This window comes from Stenella coeruleoalba (assembly GCF_951394435.1).
Source record: "Stenella coeruleoalba genome assembly, chromosome: 16".
Taxonomy (NCBI): domain Eukaryota; kingdom Metazoa; phylum Chordata; class Mammalia; order Artiodactyla; family Delphinidae; genus Stenella; species Stenella coeruleoalba.
This window is the reverse complement of record NC_137162.1, coordinates 47,585,385-47,600,443: the sequence shown is the minus strand read 5'-3', so window position 1 is coordinate 47,600,443 and position 15,059 is coordinate 47,585,385. Positions and strand designations below refer to the sequence as shown.

General features: G+C 51.2%; 2 protein-coding genes across 2 annotated transcripts in view; one reads left to right on the top strand and one right to left on the bottom strand.

Annotated features, from left to right (window-relative positions):
* Positions 1-2,968, bottom strand: part of LOC307175475 (anthrax toxin receptor-like) — a gene marked incomplete at its 3' end in the record, with an annotated part of 36,105 nt that extends 33,137 nt beyond the window's left edge. Inside the window, exon 1 of the mRNA XM_079900584.1 lies at positions 2,056-2,968. The remainder of the gene's footprint in view (positions 1-2,055) is intronic.
* A 7,181-nt stretch (positions 2,969-10,149) lies between these two features.
* On the top strand, positions 10,150-11,261 carry ZNF488 (zinc finger protein 488; the record flags this gene model as incomplete). The annotated part of the gene is made up of 1 exon (XM_079899984.1): positions 10,150-11,261. The coding sequence occupies exon 1, from the start codon at positions 10,287-10,289 to the stop codon at positions 11,259-11,261; it is 975 nt and encodes a 324-aa protein (XP_079756110.1). The 5' UTR covers positions 10,150-10,286.
* Between the last annotated feature and the right edge of the window lie 3,798 nt (positions 11,262-15,059).

Here is a 15,059-nt window from a genome sequence, read left to right as displayed (position 1 = left end):
TAAAAAAAACAACCACTGTCTTGATTACTTCTTCAACGAGTAGAGCTATGATGGAGGCATTTGTGATTTTAAAGAGAATGCCTCTAACACATCACCATTAAGAATGATATTTATTGGGCTTCCCTGGTGGCGCAGTGGTTGAGCGTCCGCCTGCCGATGCAGGGGACACGGGTTCGTGCCCCGGTCCGGGAAGATCCCACATGCAGCGGAGCGGCTGGGCCCGTGAGCCATGGCCGCTGAGCCTGCGTGTCCGGAGCCTGTGCTCCGCAACGGGAGAGGCCATGACAGTTGAGAGGCCTGCGTACCGCAAAAATAAATAAATAAATAAAAATTAAAAGAATGATATTTATTGAAAGCTTTTGGTAGAAATCCTTTATCAGATAACGGTATTTCACTAATATTCTTGGTGTGCTAGATATCATGAACAAGTCCTGGATTTTATCTAAAATTTTCTGTATATTTTGTGAGAAGTATATATTTTTCTCCAGTAATCTATTAATATGGCTAATTAAATTAATGCATCTGAAACAATATTAACATATTGTAAATAGACCCAAATTGGCCATGATATTTTTTAAACACTGCTGATTGAATTTAGTATTAGGTTAGATTTTTTTTGCCTATGCTCAGGAGAGAGGTTGGCCTGTAATTTCCTGTTTTTGTGCTGCTCTTATCTGGATTTGATATTACATAAGTCTAGCCTCCTGAAATGCACTTGGGAGTGTTTTATGTTGTCTTTGGGAAGACTTTGAATGTGATCACAATCGTCTGCTTCTTGAATATTTGGTATGATATCTCCTATATCTGGTGTTTTCTTTGTGTAAAGTCTTTAAACTACTGATACAATTATTTAATATTTACTGAATGCTATGGACTGAATTGTGCCCTTCCTCCCAAATTCATATATTGAGCCCTAATCCTTAACGTCAGGCCTTTCAGGATATGATTAAGGCACTTGGACGTCAGGCCTTTCAGGATATGATTAAGGTTAAGTGAGGTCATAAGTATTAGGCCCTAATCCTATAGGTCTAGTGTCCTCATAAGAAAAGGAAGAGACACCAGTGCTGTCCTTCACACAGTCACAGTGAAAAGGCAGTGGGTGACACAGAAGGAAGGTGGCCACCTGAAATCCAGGAAGAGAGGTCTCATCAGAAACCAACCCCGCTGACACCTTGATCTTGGACTTCCAGTCATGGTTTCTTGACTCTCTGTCCTTTCATCTGGGTTCAGTTTCCTTGCTTCTGAAATACATTCTTTAGTGGTTCCTTCACCAAGCTTGTAAGGGTGTTCAACTTAGGCTTTGTACCTCGAAAATATCTCTGTTCTGTGTTCACTCTTGAACAACAGTTCAGTTAGATACAGGATTCTAAGTGGACAGATTATTTTCAAGGTTTGTCCTAAACATCTATAATTTCACTAAGGCTGAGTGAGCTGCACATCTGGGATTTGATCTCTCATGTCCATATTCATTAATGGGTTCTCTTCACAGAGGAAAATTTTTGTTTTGGGGACCGTTACTCAGAGCTTTACTGTCTGTTCTGAATCTCACTTTGCCCACCTCAGACTCATCATAATTTTGTTCCTTTACAATCTTATCTGTGTGATATATGCTCCCAACCCTTTGGGAAAAGCACAGAGCTTTGTCTGCTTATGTCTCCACACCCTCTCCTCTCAGGGGCATCCGGAACAGTTACTGAGTGACTGAAGGAAGGAAGGAAGGAGCGGGGACTCAGGGCTCCCTCTCAGTCCCTCAAGGATTCTCTCTTCCCCTATCTAGCCTGCTCTGCCCCTCTTCTGGGCTCAAACAATGTGACTCATACACCTGGCTGCCACTGCAACAATTCTGGTTACTTGAGACCACCCCCCCCCCCCACTCCTATCTCCTCTCACCCTCACTACAGGGAAATGTCCTAGGTAGTCCAAGACCTGGCATGAATGTAGTCACTTAGAAGGCATTCCCTCCTGTCCCCACGCTTTAGGCCCTGACCTGTCCCACCCTCCATGGGTAGTTAAGTTCCCTGACACCTTTGCATTCTGTGAAGTCACAGAACTCACCATTATTTGGCACAATGCTGCCATTTCAGAACTGAGGAGGCTCAGGAAAGGCTGAGAGGCCGAGGATCAGCTCCAGTGAAGTCTGGAAGTTTCTCAGTGCGCCACAAAGATGGAGCTTTCGTGGCCGCTCAGCCTGGAGGCGGAAGGAGAGTCCAACGCGCTGATGGGGTCTCTGGGCTGCACGGAGGATCCGCAGTCGCAGGACACGGAACACCTGCACTGACAACCAGGCTGTTGCCCGGGTCCCCGAGACCCAAGAGGGTAGAAGTCGCGGCGCACAGGGCGAGTGAGCAGCGGTAAGTGCAGCCTCCGCCGTGGCCCGAGGGCCACCTCCAAAGGCAGGTCCGCGCCAGGGCACCCTCCTCAGTCCCGCACCTGGGAGGCGCGGGGCAAGGCCTGAACCAGCGGGGACGGCGGGCCGGGGTTTGCGGAGCTGGACTCGCGGGAGGGCTGGGCCCAGCCGAGTGGGCGCGGAGCCGGCGTGCATTCCGGCGTCCAGATCTGCTCCGGGTGGTGCCTGGGAAGCGGGTTTCCTAGGCGCCCCTTTCTGCGGGTTCAGCCCACTCACAGGCCCCTCCCCTAAGGCCCGCGGACCCCTAGGAACGGGGCGGTGCCCGAGGCCCCGCCCCAGAGGCGGGGGCAGCTCGGGAAGGCGGGGTCTGACCGGCCCCGCAGGGCTCGCGCGCCAAGTTCCGACCCGCGTGTCACTGCCCCGACCTGGAGGCGGCCGGGGCTGCCAGCGCGTCCCCAGCGCCCAGCGCCGCGCGAGAGCCGAGGTGAGACGCGCTGTCCTGCCCCCGGGACGGACCCGCGAGTGGGCGTGGGGGTCGGGAGTCATCTCATTTCTACTGGCTTTTCCCCAGGGCAGGTTCTCAGTTCTGCCCTCGCCTGCCCGGTTCTTCTCTTTCCTCTGTCATCAGCTTTCTCCATCGCTCCTTCCTTTTTTTTTTTCCTCCCGTGCTACTCCGGTCCCTGCCCTCTGCCTCTGTCTTTTGTCTCCTTGCCTCTTCTGTATTTTTCTCTCACCTGTCTCACTTTTTCCTACCAATCTTTTTATTACTTGTGTCCCCTGTCTTTCCCTTTCTCTGTTTTTTCTTCTTCTTCTCTCCCTCTCTCTCTCTCTCCTCCCCACTTCTTCCCTTTTTCCTTCCCCCCATCAAGAATTCCACCTTGGATTTTTGTTTTTTCTGCTAGGTCAACTTTTTTGGGCTGCAATTCTTTTAATTCTTCCATTCACCCACCCTGTGCCGCTCCATTATTCTCAGCCAGGGCTTGTACTGGGCACGAGGGTAATAATGATGCATTTGCCCCAGATCCTTTCTCCAACAGATTATATCCAAAGATCTGGGCATGTAACCTGTTCAGTGCCTGTTGTGGGAAAAATACATGAAGGATCAAGTTGTAAATCTCTGAGTTTTCAGGGTGAGCTGAAAGGAATACTTGGCTTTAGAGACAAGGCTTTGAATGAATCCTTTTCTTGGCATTTTGCCTTTAGTTACAGACACAGACAGCACCAGGAAGCTAAATCTTGCAGGATCATTTAGGGAACATGGGGCCCCACACCATCCTTCTGTGGAGGCAGTGCAAGGCTAGGTTGGTGGGGAGAATGAGGGTGGGACTCAGAGAGCAGTTGTGGGAAGACAATAGGCCAGGGCTTTGCATGTGAAACATTTGGGTGAGAGTTGAAATAAGAAATTAACTATAAATTTCTAAAGTATATACTTGTCAATGCTGGTGGTGTGCAAAAATTAGGTTCCATAATTACTGTTAACTGATTCAGACTTTTTATAACAATTATTGTGGTATTTGGAAATTAATGTTTTTGTGTACACAGTGAAAATATTTCATCATCATATCAAAGATTGTCTTAGATACATACTAAGTGAAGATATACAGAAAAACAAATCTGGTTCATTTGTGAGAAATAAAGTAGAAAGTATTAAATAGCAAAGCAATTTTTTGCTTCTTAAAAATATAATCTTATCAGAGAGACATGATTTCATTATTTGATGATATTCTTATGTCATGTATAACTGTATGTTCAAACACGCACATACATAATATATATATATTAAGCTGGAAAAAGAAAACTTGTTTGGTTTTAAAGCTGCTAATTACTGCTCAACACTTGAAGCTTTTTGTTCTTATAATTAATCTAACCTGTCCTTTGAGTTTGTTATGATTTTTAGTGATAATTCAGCTTATTTAACTTTTTGGTTGATATGCAAAAGGAAATTTGTCAATGGATAAATCACACAGAATTGAACAAAAATTAAAAATGATGGAAGAGGATTTCAGTGTGTTTATTGAAAGAAATTTTTTTCCACTTTGTATCAAAGAACGTTGGACACATTCATAGGTATAAGCATGATTTGGGAGACTGTTCTCTGGATTGAAGAGTTAAATTGTCTTTCACATCATTTAACCACTGACTTCCCATGTATTAGAATTTTGGGAGGGGAGGGGGAGGGAATGCTTTTCCAATGATTTAGAACCATCATGCCTGCTTTGCTTAGCAGATATCTTTTTCAAAAAATAGGTGACAACTTTTCTTTAAAACAGATGCTCACATCTTTTTTCTTTTTTTTTGGATTCCAGGCTAAGTCTTGAGCTGCAGTGCTTTTAGATTTTTTTTTCCTTCTTCAATAGGCTGCATCTCTTCTTTCTAGCTAATGATGCTATTGTAGAGTCTGGCTGAGTAGTCTGTTGTACAAACCATGGCCTTTTCCTCTGAAGGCTGCCACAGGAATTGGTCCATGTGGCCAAGTGGTGTTAGGGCCACAGCTGACCCCACAGTGGGCCTGGGAGCTGGTTACATCCTGAGAATCCTGCATTTGGTTTTGCTTGGACATAGCAGGCATTGCTGCTAGGGGGATGTGGGCATAGATGAACATGGAGCCTTCGAGGGCTGCCTGGGAAGTCCTCTTTCCCACCTCGTGGCACCACCAGCCAGCCTCCAGGAAGGCCTGGACAACTCTGCAATTTTTCGTTTTCTCAGGGTTCTAGGGCTAGGAGGATGTCTAGAAAACATGTGTGTTTTCCTTTTCAGGAAAACACAACACCTCACAGTCCACACGTAGAAGAGGTAGATGGATGATTAATTATCCTTAGAAATCTTCCAAAAAGGTGTGAGAAGCATCTCCAGAGTCTGGGGAAACCAAAGAATTGGGGCACAGGAGATTTTTTTCTGTTCTCACTTGTTTTAGCTGAAGAGGAAGGCAGTGCAGGAAGGCTCTGTTGGTGTAGATGGTGTCACTAAATAAGACCTAATTTCTGAGCTGCAGCTTGGGACAGCTGGAGGCTGACCAGCTGACTTGGGGTGGTAAGTATCTGCAGACATCTCAGTAACATACTGTCGTTCAGCTGTTTGCAAAGAGTTCTTCTGTAAAGGGAGGGGGAAGGAGAAAACTGCCCAGGCCATTTGGTCACTTGTTAAACACTCTTGTGCACTGGTCCCTGGAGGGGCATGAATGGAGGGTAGGCAACCCTGAGGCTGTCTCTAACCTTCAGAACTAGTGCGATAATAAATTGATGCTACCTGTCATTTATTGAGCCAGGCTCTTTAGCACTCTAGACATGTTAATCCATTTAATCTTCACAAACACCTGATGAGGTGGGCACCAAGGTGATCCATGATGAGAAAACAGAGGCAGGGAGAAGATCAGCACCTTGCCCAAGGTCATGTGATTGGTAAGAGCAGAGCTGTATTTGATCCAGGCATTCTGACCCTAGAACCCACACACTTAACCTCGATGTGGATGTGAGGCTGGAAGGTTCCTGGGATGGCCTGGTTAGAACATGAACAGGAAGGTAGAATGTGGCCCGTGCTTCTCAGATGAAGCAATGATTCCTGTTTTCTAGGAATAGATAATAAACAGAGAAACAAGTGCTTTTATGCTATGGGGTGGGTGAGGTATCATTTCTCAGAGAACTTCATGTTTTGGGCAGTAGAATCATGGTTGGTGGCCCAGGAGGACTGAACCCCGAGGCAGAAGTATCCCCATCGACAGGGAAGATGGGACACGGTCAGACACCCTGTTGGCTTGGGGAGCTCAGTTTCAGAAGGTTGCCAAGATCATCTGAGGGCTGGGAAAAGGTTCAGAGCCTGGAATTGAAATCAGGTTCTTTCAATAGGAAGACTGTGGTTGGTACTGAAGGATGTCTGTGTGACTCAGAGGGTTGTCTTGCTGAGCTCAGACTGAAAGAACCAAGGAAGACAAGAAGAGTCCCTTCTCAGGACACACACAATAGAGCGACAAGGATGAGTAAATCGTGTCAGGGGGTGAGAGCCCAGAATGAACTGAGGCTATTGAGGGGACTGGAGGACAGCAAAGGTCTTTTAATACTAGATGGGAGCAAAAGAACAAGGGCTGCATAGATCCACTCGCTGCCAGAACCGCTGGTGTCTGTGGAGGGAGAAAGAGGAGGGAGCAGCTCTGCTTTGCCCAGCGATTGTCTGGACAGAGAACCAGCCTCCAGTTGCAAAGGGCGTTGGTAGGTCCATGTAGGAAAGGGGGACAGAGGCAGCCCTGAGCAGCTGTGCATGTGGTCTCCTGACCCAGAACTCACTGTCCAGGGCCAGGAGTGACCCACACATCTGCAGAGGTCACCTGAGAGGAGTTGAGGACCATGGCAGAGGTGCATGTAGCCTGGAGCTGGATGAGGCTCAAAGTCTGATGTTGACCCTGGGAGAGAGCCTGCAATCTCTCGACGAGAGGAGATGAGCATTAAGAGCTGGCAGGGCGGCGCTTCCCTGGTGGCGCAGTGGTTGGGAGTCCGCCTACCGATGCAGGGGACACGGGTTCGTGCCCCGGTCCGGGAAGATCCTACATGCTGCGGAGCGGCTGGGCCCGTGAGCCATGGCCGCTGAGCCTGCGCGTCCGGAGCCTGTGCTCTGCAACGGGAGAGGCCACAGCAGTGAGAGGCCCGCGTACTGCAAAAAAAAAAAAAAAAAAAAAAAGAGCTGGCAGGGCTCCCCAGGAACAAGCCACGGCAGACTCACATCATCTTCCACTGAAAGACTTCCATCTGGTGATGGCCGCAGATGGAGTGGACTGAGGTTAGATGGGGCCCCAGATGGAGTTTGGTAGGACATTCTTTGCGTTTGCCTGAGTGACCTTACCCAGCAGCGCTGGTGCATGTGAGAGTGGTGGCCCTCAGGGAGCGCGGGCAGCATGCTGGGGTCCCCTGGCAGGCCAGTACCTCGGTCTCCTCCTTTTCTTCCTCCTCCTCCTTGTTCTCGTTATCATTATTAAGATTTGGACGGTAGCATTGACAGAAGCGATTTGGGGCGGATTCGGCGGTTGGCCAGACCTGCAACAAGCTGGAGGAGCACAGCGTTTAGCACTATAGCACTTGCAGGTTGCAGATGAACACATTTGGGTTGAGACCTGCAAATTTCCTCACGTGGTTGTTGTGAAAACTCCATGAAATAAGGTGCGTTAAGCTCTTGGCATCTCTGGCATGTAGACGCTTACATAGTCAATAAGTGGTGAGTTGCATATTTATATCATGAAGCATCCTTTATAAATGAAGCAAACATTCCATCCTGAAGTAAGACCACATGTTCCAAATTTTGCCCCTGAGAAGGTTGTCCCATCTGTGGCTCAGGGCACTCTGGACGGTTCTGTCAATGGGGTCTACATGGCTGTGGTTGGACAAGGTTGCCTAAGCTGTGAGGGTAGTGCAGCGGGGCTGTGTGCAGAGGTCTGCAGGGATGCAGCCGGACCAGGTTCAGCAGGGCAGCCTCCTGCCTGGGCGTGGGATACATCAGGTGGTTCTAAACTGTTATCTGGAGAGCAGTGAGAGACAGAGAGTGAGAGAGCGAGAGAAAGGGGGAGTTTGTGTGATGGTGTGTGGGCATTTGAGTGTGTGATAGTATGTGTATGTGTTTGAGTGTGTGTGACTGTATGTATGTGAGTGTATGTGTATATGAGATTGTGAGTATGTGTTGTGAAAGTGTGTGAGGGTATGAGTGTGCCTGTGTGTGTGTGTGTCTTTGTGAGCTCAGCATTAGGGCTTCAAGCAGACCAGTTATTCTTTGACAAAGGGGGAGAAGTGGCTTCATCCCAGCTGGAGTCATACACTGGTACATCTGGAAAGGACTGTGGAGATAATTAAGCCCAATCCCAGGTGATGGGAATTCGAGGCTGAGAGAGGTGGGAAGGACATCTCAGGGTCAGCTGGTGGAGTGATGTGACTGCCTCTTCCTCTTCAAGGAACATTGGTGGGCACTGATCTCTGATGTCAGTGGCATCCCCTTTGAGGACTCAGTTTGGAAAGGGTGTTACGAGAGGCTCAGCTCTCCCTGGTGGCCAGTCTTGTAAGTCCTTACAGGTTGACAAAGCTCGAGACCAGGCTCACATAGGAATGGGCTGAAACGTAGGTCTGGCATGTGTTTCCTCAGGAGCTGTTTAAAGCTCAGAGGTTAGACAAAGAATTTGACTTTTTGATGGGGTAAAAGCTTGGGAGAAGTCGGAGAGGAGGCAGGAAAAGGAGACCTAAACCCTCAACATGCCCTCATTTGGTGTTTGGGTCACATGGTTGACTTGGTGTTCACCTCTGGGGGCTCTGGGAGGGCGACATGGCCAGTGCAACCAAAGCAGGCTTGGCGACACACACTTGGGTTTCAATCCCAGCTGCGCCTCATCCTTGCAGGCGACATGGGGCAGGATGCTTAGTATTGCAGGACTTGGGTCCTCTTCATCTGTGAAAGAGGGTGATGACCCTCCATGTGTGCTGAAGATGGAAGGAGGTGACATATGCAAAACATGTGTCACAGACTCCTGTTGCCAAGATAGTGAGAAGGAGGGCAGGCACCTGTGCTTCCTTTTCCAGGTGGGGCAGGAGGCAGGGCAAGAGGAAGGAGCTAAGATGAACTCAAGTGATGTTCCTGTGAGGAAGGAGCGGAGCTGTCCCCTCCTCACGGTCCTCCTGGGCTCAGGAGACATATTTGTTAATGATGACAACTCGGAACCCTCAGCTGAGTGTGGTCCAGCAAACCTCTCACAAGCTGAGGGAGCGCTTGAAGATGGGCTTGCAAGCCTTAAGAACTTGCTGGTGGAGCAGATCAGGGAAGGGCAGGGATGAATGTCTTCCCAGAAGGGCTGATGGCTCCCTTTCTTCCTGGGTACCACCCTCACTTATGGCCATTGTGTGTCTCCCCTGCAGCCGTGAGCGCCTCAAGGGCAAAGCAGAAGCTGATTCACCTGTTAGTGCCCAACAGGTGGTCACAAGAGGGCATTTGACAGTTGACAGGTGAGCAGAGGAGAAGCAAGTGGATGAATGTGTGAAGAACAGTTGTGGTCACTTCAGGAGAGTGGAGAGGGAGACCCACACTTGGTGCAGGGGCAGGGCCTGGTGGAGAGATGGCTGCCCCCAGGTGTGGGAGCAGGGAACAGGAACAGCTCCAGACCCAACCCGCCATGTCTGGATGTTACTGTCCAGCTTTTACCCTCTGGTCACCTGTGCTGCAGCAGCTCCTGTCTCCAAGTGCTTGTAGTGTCTTGACGTTTCTGATGATTTGGGAGAAAAATTAGCATACTGAGCAGCAAGGAACAAAAACTGCTTTAAATCAGGGTGCAAACATATTAGAGTTGTCAACCAAGTCAGACTGACTGGTAGAAGCCTTGTGCCGCTGTTAAAAGATAGCAACTGCTGCCTGGAGGTTGACAGATGGGGGGCAGTACTGAGCCTGGCCTCTGGGTGGGAGCATTGCGCGCTGTGGTCTTTCCCCCCCGCCCCCCGATGGAGTCCTGGAGGTGAAAGCGTTGTCCTCTGAGTCAGGGTGAGTTGCTGCATCTGTAGTAGTCAGGGTTCTTTGGATGCAAAGGACAAAAACTGTCTCTTGCCAAGTTAGCCAAGAAGATTAATTAGAAGGGCTGCTTGTCTAATATCACACAGCTGAGGACTGGCCGAGCCTGGACTCACAGGGACACTTGTCTGCCCCGAGTTCATGCTCCCACCAGCGCTTGCCCTGAGACACCAAGGTCCCAGGTGAGAGAAGGCTTTCTATAAGTTCCTACAACCTGCGTGCTCCTCCCTGAGTGGAGAGCACACTTCTCACTGCCTTTTGCTTCCTCTCTCTGCAGAGCCCTGTGGTCCGAGTGTGCCGACGCAAGCACCAGGGGAGCCCTTCAATCTCACGGCCCCTCCCCGGGCCCAGAAGCCTCAGAGACTGACAGCTGTTGGAGCATCCACCTTGCTCAGCTGGTCCAGGCCCTGCGGTCCCCATGGCTGCCGGGAAGGGAGCTCTGCGGAGCCCTTCAGCTGAAAACAGATGGCGGCTTAGTGAACCCGAGCAGGGCTGGGGCCGCAAGCCAGTGCTGCTGGAGAAAACAAACTGCCTGGGCTCTGAGGCTGCCCCGGGCAGCGGTGGCCGGGATGAGGCCTGTGCCGAGATGGCGCTGTCAGCAGCCCCGGGCAAGTTCAGGCTGGGAAAGCTGAGGCCCCGGAAGGCTTGCTGGGAACAGGGGCAGAGCGCCTTCATGGAGGTGCCTCGGCTCAAGAAGAGGCTTGGGGGCAGGCAGGCCCAGGAGAGGGTGCACAGTGGCCCTGCAGGCCAGCCGGGCCCCCAGCAGCTGACCCTGGACAACACCAGGGACCCGGCTAGCATCACCTGCTTCTCAGTGGGGCCCAGTGGGGCCCACGGGGAGCAGAGAAGTGCCTTCAGCAAGCCAACCAGGAGTCCAGCAGGGAGACCGGGGCCAGCCTCCGTCTTCCAGGCAGGCGGACCCGTAGACACCCTGGGGGAGCTGCTGGGACTCATCAACACAGTAGATGTCAGTTGCTGGGGTCGACTTTCCAACTCCAAGCTTTTGGTGGGTGATTTCTGGAGCCTGCAAAGGGTGGCACCAAATGCTCCTCTCTGCGGCACTTTCCTGGGTGACCCCATGCTGTGGCTCAAGCATGCCACGGCCCAGGTGCCCACACCTCCGTCGTGCTCCTCCACCGCCTCTTGGGCCCTGCTGCCCCCCACGCTCACCTCCCTGGGCCTGTCCACCCAGAACTGGTGCGCCAAGTGCAACCTCTCCTTCCGCCTGACCTCCGACCTGGTCTTCCACATGCGGTCCCACCACAAAAAGGAGCACGTGGGGCCCGACCTGCATTCTAAGAGGCTGAGAGGAGAGGCCCTCACGTGCCCTGTTTGCCACGAGTACTTCCGCGAGCGCCACCATCTCTCCCGGCACATGACTTCTCACAGTTAACGGGTGGTTTGGAACAAGGGCGTCCAGCACGCGGTCGTGAGGCTGAGATGGCTCACGGGGCCTTCCTCCGAAAAGACTGGTCACAGTCATCCGCAGGGCCGTCTCCTTGGGCGTTTGAGGACGAACAGCTCAGTCATAATTGGAAAAAGTCAACCTGCCCCCGGGACGTGCTTAAAGGAAGTAATGTCGTGAAATGATGCGCTTTGCTAATGGCAGGGTATGGTGACGAATGGCATCAAGTGTTTCTGACATTTTCAAGAGTGAGGGCTCTGCTCCCGTCACCGTAACTCTCGCTCCATGTGGAAGCAAGGCTGGCACCCAGCACGGGCTTTGGAGGCAGACAGACCTGGACTGGGATCTTGGCCCTTTCACATACTGGCCCTGAGCCTGGGCAAATTGCTCTAGCTATCTGAGTCCCGGCGTACTTCTTTGCAAACATGGAGATGGTGACACCTGTGTCTGAGGGATGTTGTCAGGATTGTGTGGGAAGACGTGTGGGAAATGGCCAGCATGTGCCCGGCAGTGTCATCGCAGAGTACACAGTACTATTAGCATGATCCAGATTAGTCAACTATTGTTAAGTGACAAAGTTTCAGTGGCCAAAAATGCAGAGCCCCTGTGTCTCAGTCATGGGCCTGTGGGTTGGCTGGGGTTGGGCTGGGCTTGGCTCCAAGGTTGCTTTCTCTCTCAGGACTGTTGGGCTGCCCGGTCATGCTTCTCTCATGGTTACGCCAAGAGCACAGCAGTACAAGTCCAAATACCCAAGCACACTCAAGCCTCTGCTTGGCTTGCTTCCACTGATGTCCCCTCGGCCAATACAAGTAGACGGCCAAGCCCAACGTTAAGGGGTGAGGTGTGCATATGGCCAACGGGGAAGTCATGAGTGAGTGTATAATCCTACAGGGGCCGGCGGAATTGGGACCAATAATTCAACCAACACCTGGTCCCTGGTTCTTCACGTTCTGAATACGTGAAAATGGGAAAACGAAACAACGCATACATGCACACATACACGCACACACACCCCTTAACTCTCAGGAAGTGAGCGTGCACGAAACCTTAAGGCTTGAGACATTGTGAAGACTGGGAGAGTTCTGGGTACCGTTTACTATCTGATGCATGTTGAGTTTCAGTACCTATGCTGTTTATCCACATTTGTCCTTATTCCTAACAATGCAAACCTCAGGTCATACACTCTGCTGTAATACAAGCCAGTCTGTATGAAAGCCCTTTGTTGGAATTTCTTTCAAGTCACTGCAGTTCTTTTGAGTGGTTTCCACCTCACTTTCAAGATTTGTTCACTTGACCTGCAGTTTCCAACCCCTCCTCTGGGGCCTCGGTCACAGAGCTCAGGCTTGTGGGTGGGAAGGAGCTGGTGGGGGTCTCAGCCAGCAGCGAGCCAGCCATCCAAACACCCGCAGACTCCGCATCCCCTCTCCATCTCCACGGCAGGCTCCCACCTTGCCCGAGGCAGCTGCCTGTCCCCCCGGCCCAGCCCACACCTGTCCCTCTCTCTCCCACTCCCCCCACCTCCCACCCATTCTCCACAGCCAGAGGTATATCCATTCATTTCTTGGCCTCCCTGGGCACCTGTGCTGTGCCAGATTGTGTGCCAGGCCCTGCTGGGGGCACAGTGAGTTCGACCCACTGTGTGTCGAACATAGTCCTTGTTCAGGGTGTGAGATGATTAGGGTGCAGTGCGACAGATGCAGAACAGAGGCCTGTGCCGGGGCGCTGGGCACGTCGGGGGGCATGCCCAAGTCAGACCTGTGGGTAGGGGAGGAGGGTACCCCTGGAGGCCTCCTGAGGGGTGGGGATGTGAGCTGAGCCTCAGAGTCCAGCAGGAGCTGGTGATTCAGACAGGGAGGGCAGTGCTGGGGAGAAGGTGGTCCTGAGCTGTAGTGTCCGAGGCTGCTCCAAGGCCCAGGTGGGGCAGACTTAGTGGGGAGGTGGGCCTCTGAGATGGAGACATAGGAAGGCATCGAAGGAAAGGAGTTCAGACCAGGGCCCTGGAGGGCCGGCTCCAAGAAACCCTTCCAGGGGGCCTCTGGCTGCAGCAGGAAAAGTGGGCTGGAGGAGAGGAGATGGACCCTCTGAGCCGTTTCCTCTGCATCTGGAAGGAAGCAGCAGTGCTCCACGGAGGCAACAAAGAAGCACCCCCATTTCTACAGTGAGGCTTGGAGGCCCCACCCTCCGTGAAGGAGGTCAGGAGCCCTGCAGGCCGGGCCCCTTTGGGAGCTGCGTGGGGCTACAATTTGCCCACCGGGAGGCTGTGCCCAGAAGGGGGCTGAAGCTTCGGGGAGCCTCCCTCTCCTGCCGTCCCACGTGGGGAAGAAGATTAATTAGAAGGGCTGCCGTCCCATGTGGGACAGGAGAGGGCACCTCATGGGCTTGGAATCTGAGACTCCACACCATGCAATGATGTATGTTATGTCATTTAATCCACATGATATGCCCAGGAGGTAGATACTTTTAAAAATTAATTAATTAATTGATTGATTTTTAAATTTTGGCTGTGTTGGGTCTTCATTGCGCGCGGGCTTTCTCTAGTTGCGGCGAGCGGGGCCAACTCTTTGTTGCAGTGCGCGGGCTTCTCACTGCAGTGGCTTCTCTTGTTGTGGAGCACAGGCTCTATGCGCACGGGCTTCAGTAGTTGTGGTGTGTGGGCTCAGTAGTTGCAGCACGTGGGCTCTAGAGCACAGGCTCAGTAGTTGTGGCACACGGGCTTAGTTGCTCCACGGCAGGTGGGATCTTCCCAGACCAGGGCTCGAACCCGTGTCCCCTGCATTGGCAGGCAGACTCCCAACCACTGCGCCACCAGAGAAGTCCCACAGGAGGTAGATACTTAATTCCCATTTTACTACGGAAGAAACTGAACTCCAAGAGGTCAGCTGACTTTCCTAAGACCATGGGTTCTGGAGAAGCAGTACAAGAATAAGACCCCAGGACTGCCCCGCTTGTGCTCAGATCCTTCCCAGCTTGCCATGCGTCTGCTCAGCCCAGCCAGGTTGTGTGGCATTGTGGACGATGAAAAAACTGGGACTTAAGACAGGCATTGACTCCCTGTCTACAATTTCAACTTGCACCCTTCCTCCCCTCCCCAACATTTTCTATTGCCCTTCTCTTGAGCACTTTGCACCGTTTTGCTTACTCTTTTTACTGATTTGTCTTGTTTCTTGTATTTCCCATCACTAGAAGGTAAGTTCCATAAGGGATCTTTGCTGTTTTGTTCGCTGCTGTATCCCCAGCAGCTAGAGCCATGTGGGCAAATAGCAGGCATTCGACAGACCTTCGTGGGAGGAATGAACGAGATGCCCGGTTCTGGCCTCATTCCTGACAAACCAGCTTCACCCAAGGGTTTCGACATCTGTTAAAATGGATGCACAGCTGTTCTCCTCTGACTTGTCGGATTGCTCTATAATTTCTTCGGAATCAGTTTGACAGGCATAAGTGCACTATACTAAAACAATAGAAATTTAGAATTGAAAGGGACTCTACATTTCTAGTCCATCCCCTGACTTTATGGCAGTGAGCATTGAGGTCCATGATGAGCTGATGTGCAAAGCGATGCAGGGCAAGAGGTGGTGAGGTCAAGCCTAGGACCCCTGAGATGTCTACACTGGTGTGTCTTCCCTGGCCCACCCACACTTCTCTGGGAACCTCGGCTATGGCCGCAAACAGAATGATTACTGATAGTGAGCACGTCATTCATAAGCAAGAGAGACATTTTGAAAAAAAATTAGAGTTAATTAATTTTATGAAGAAGCACAAGAAAACATCTCCCAAGTCAACTTTTTA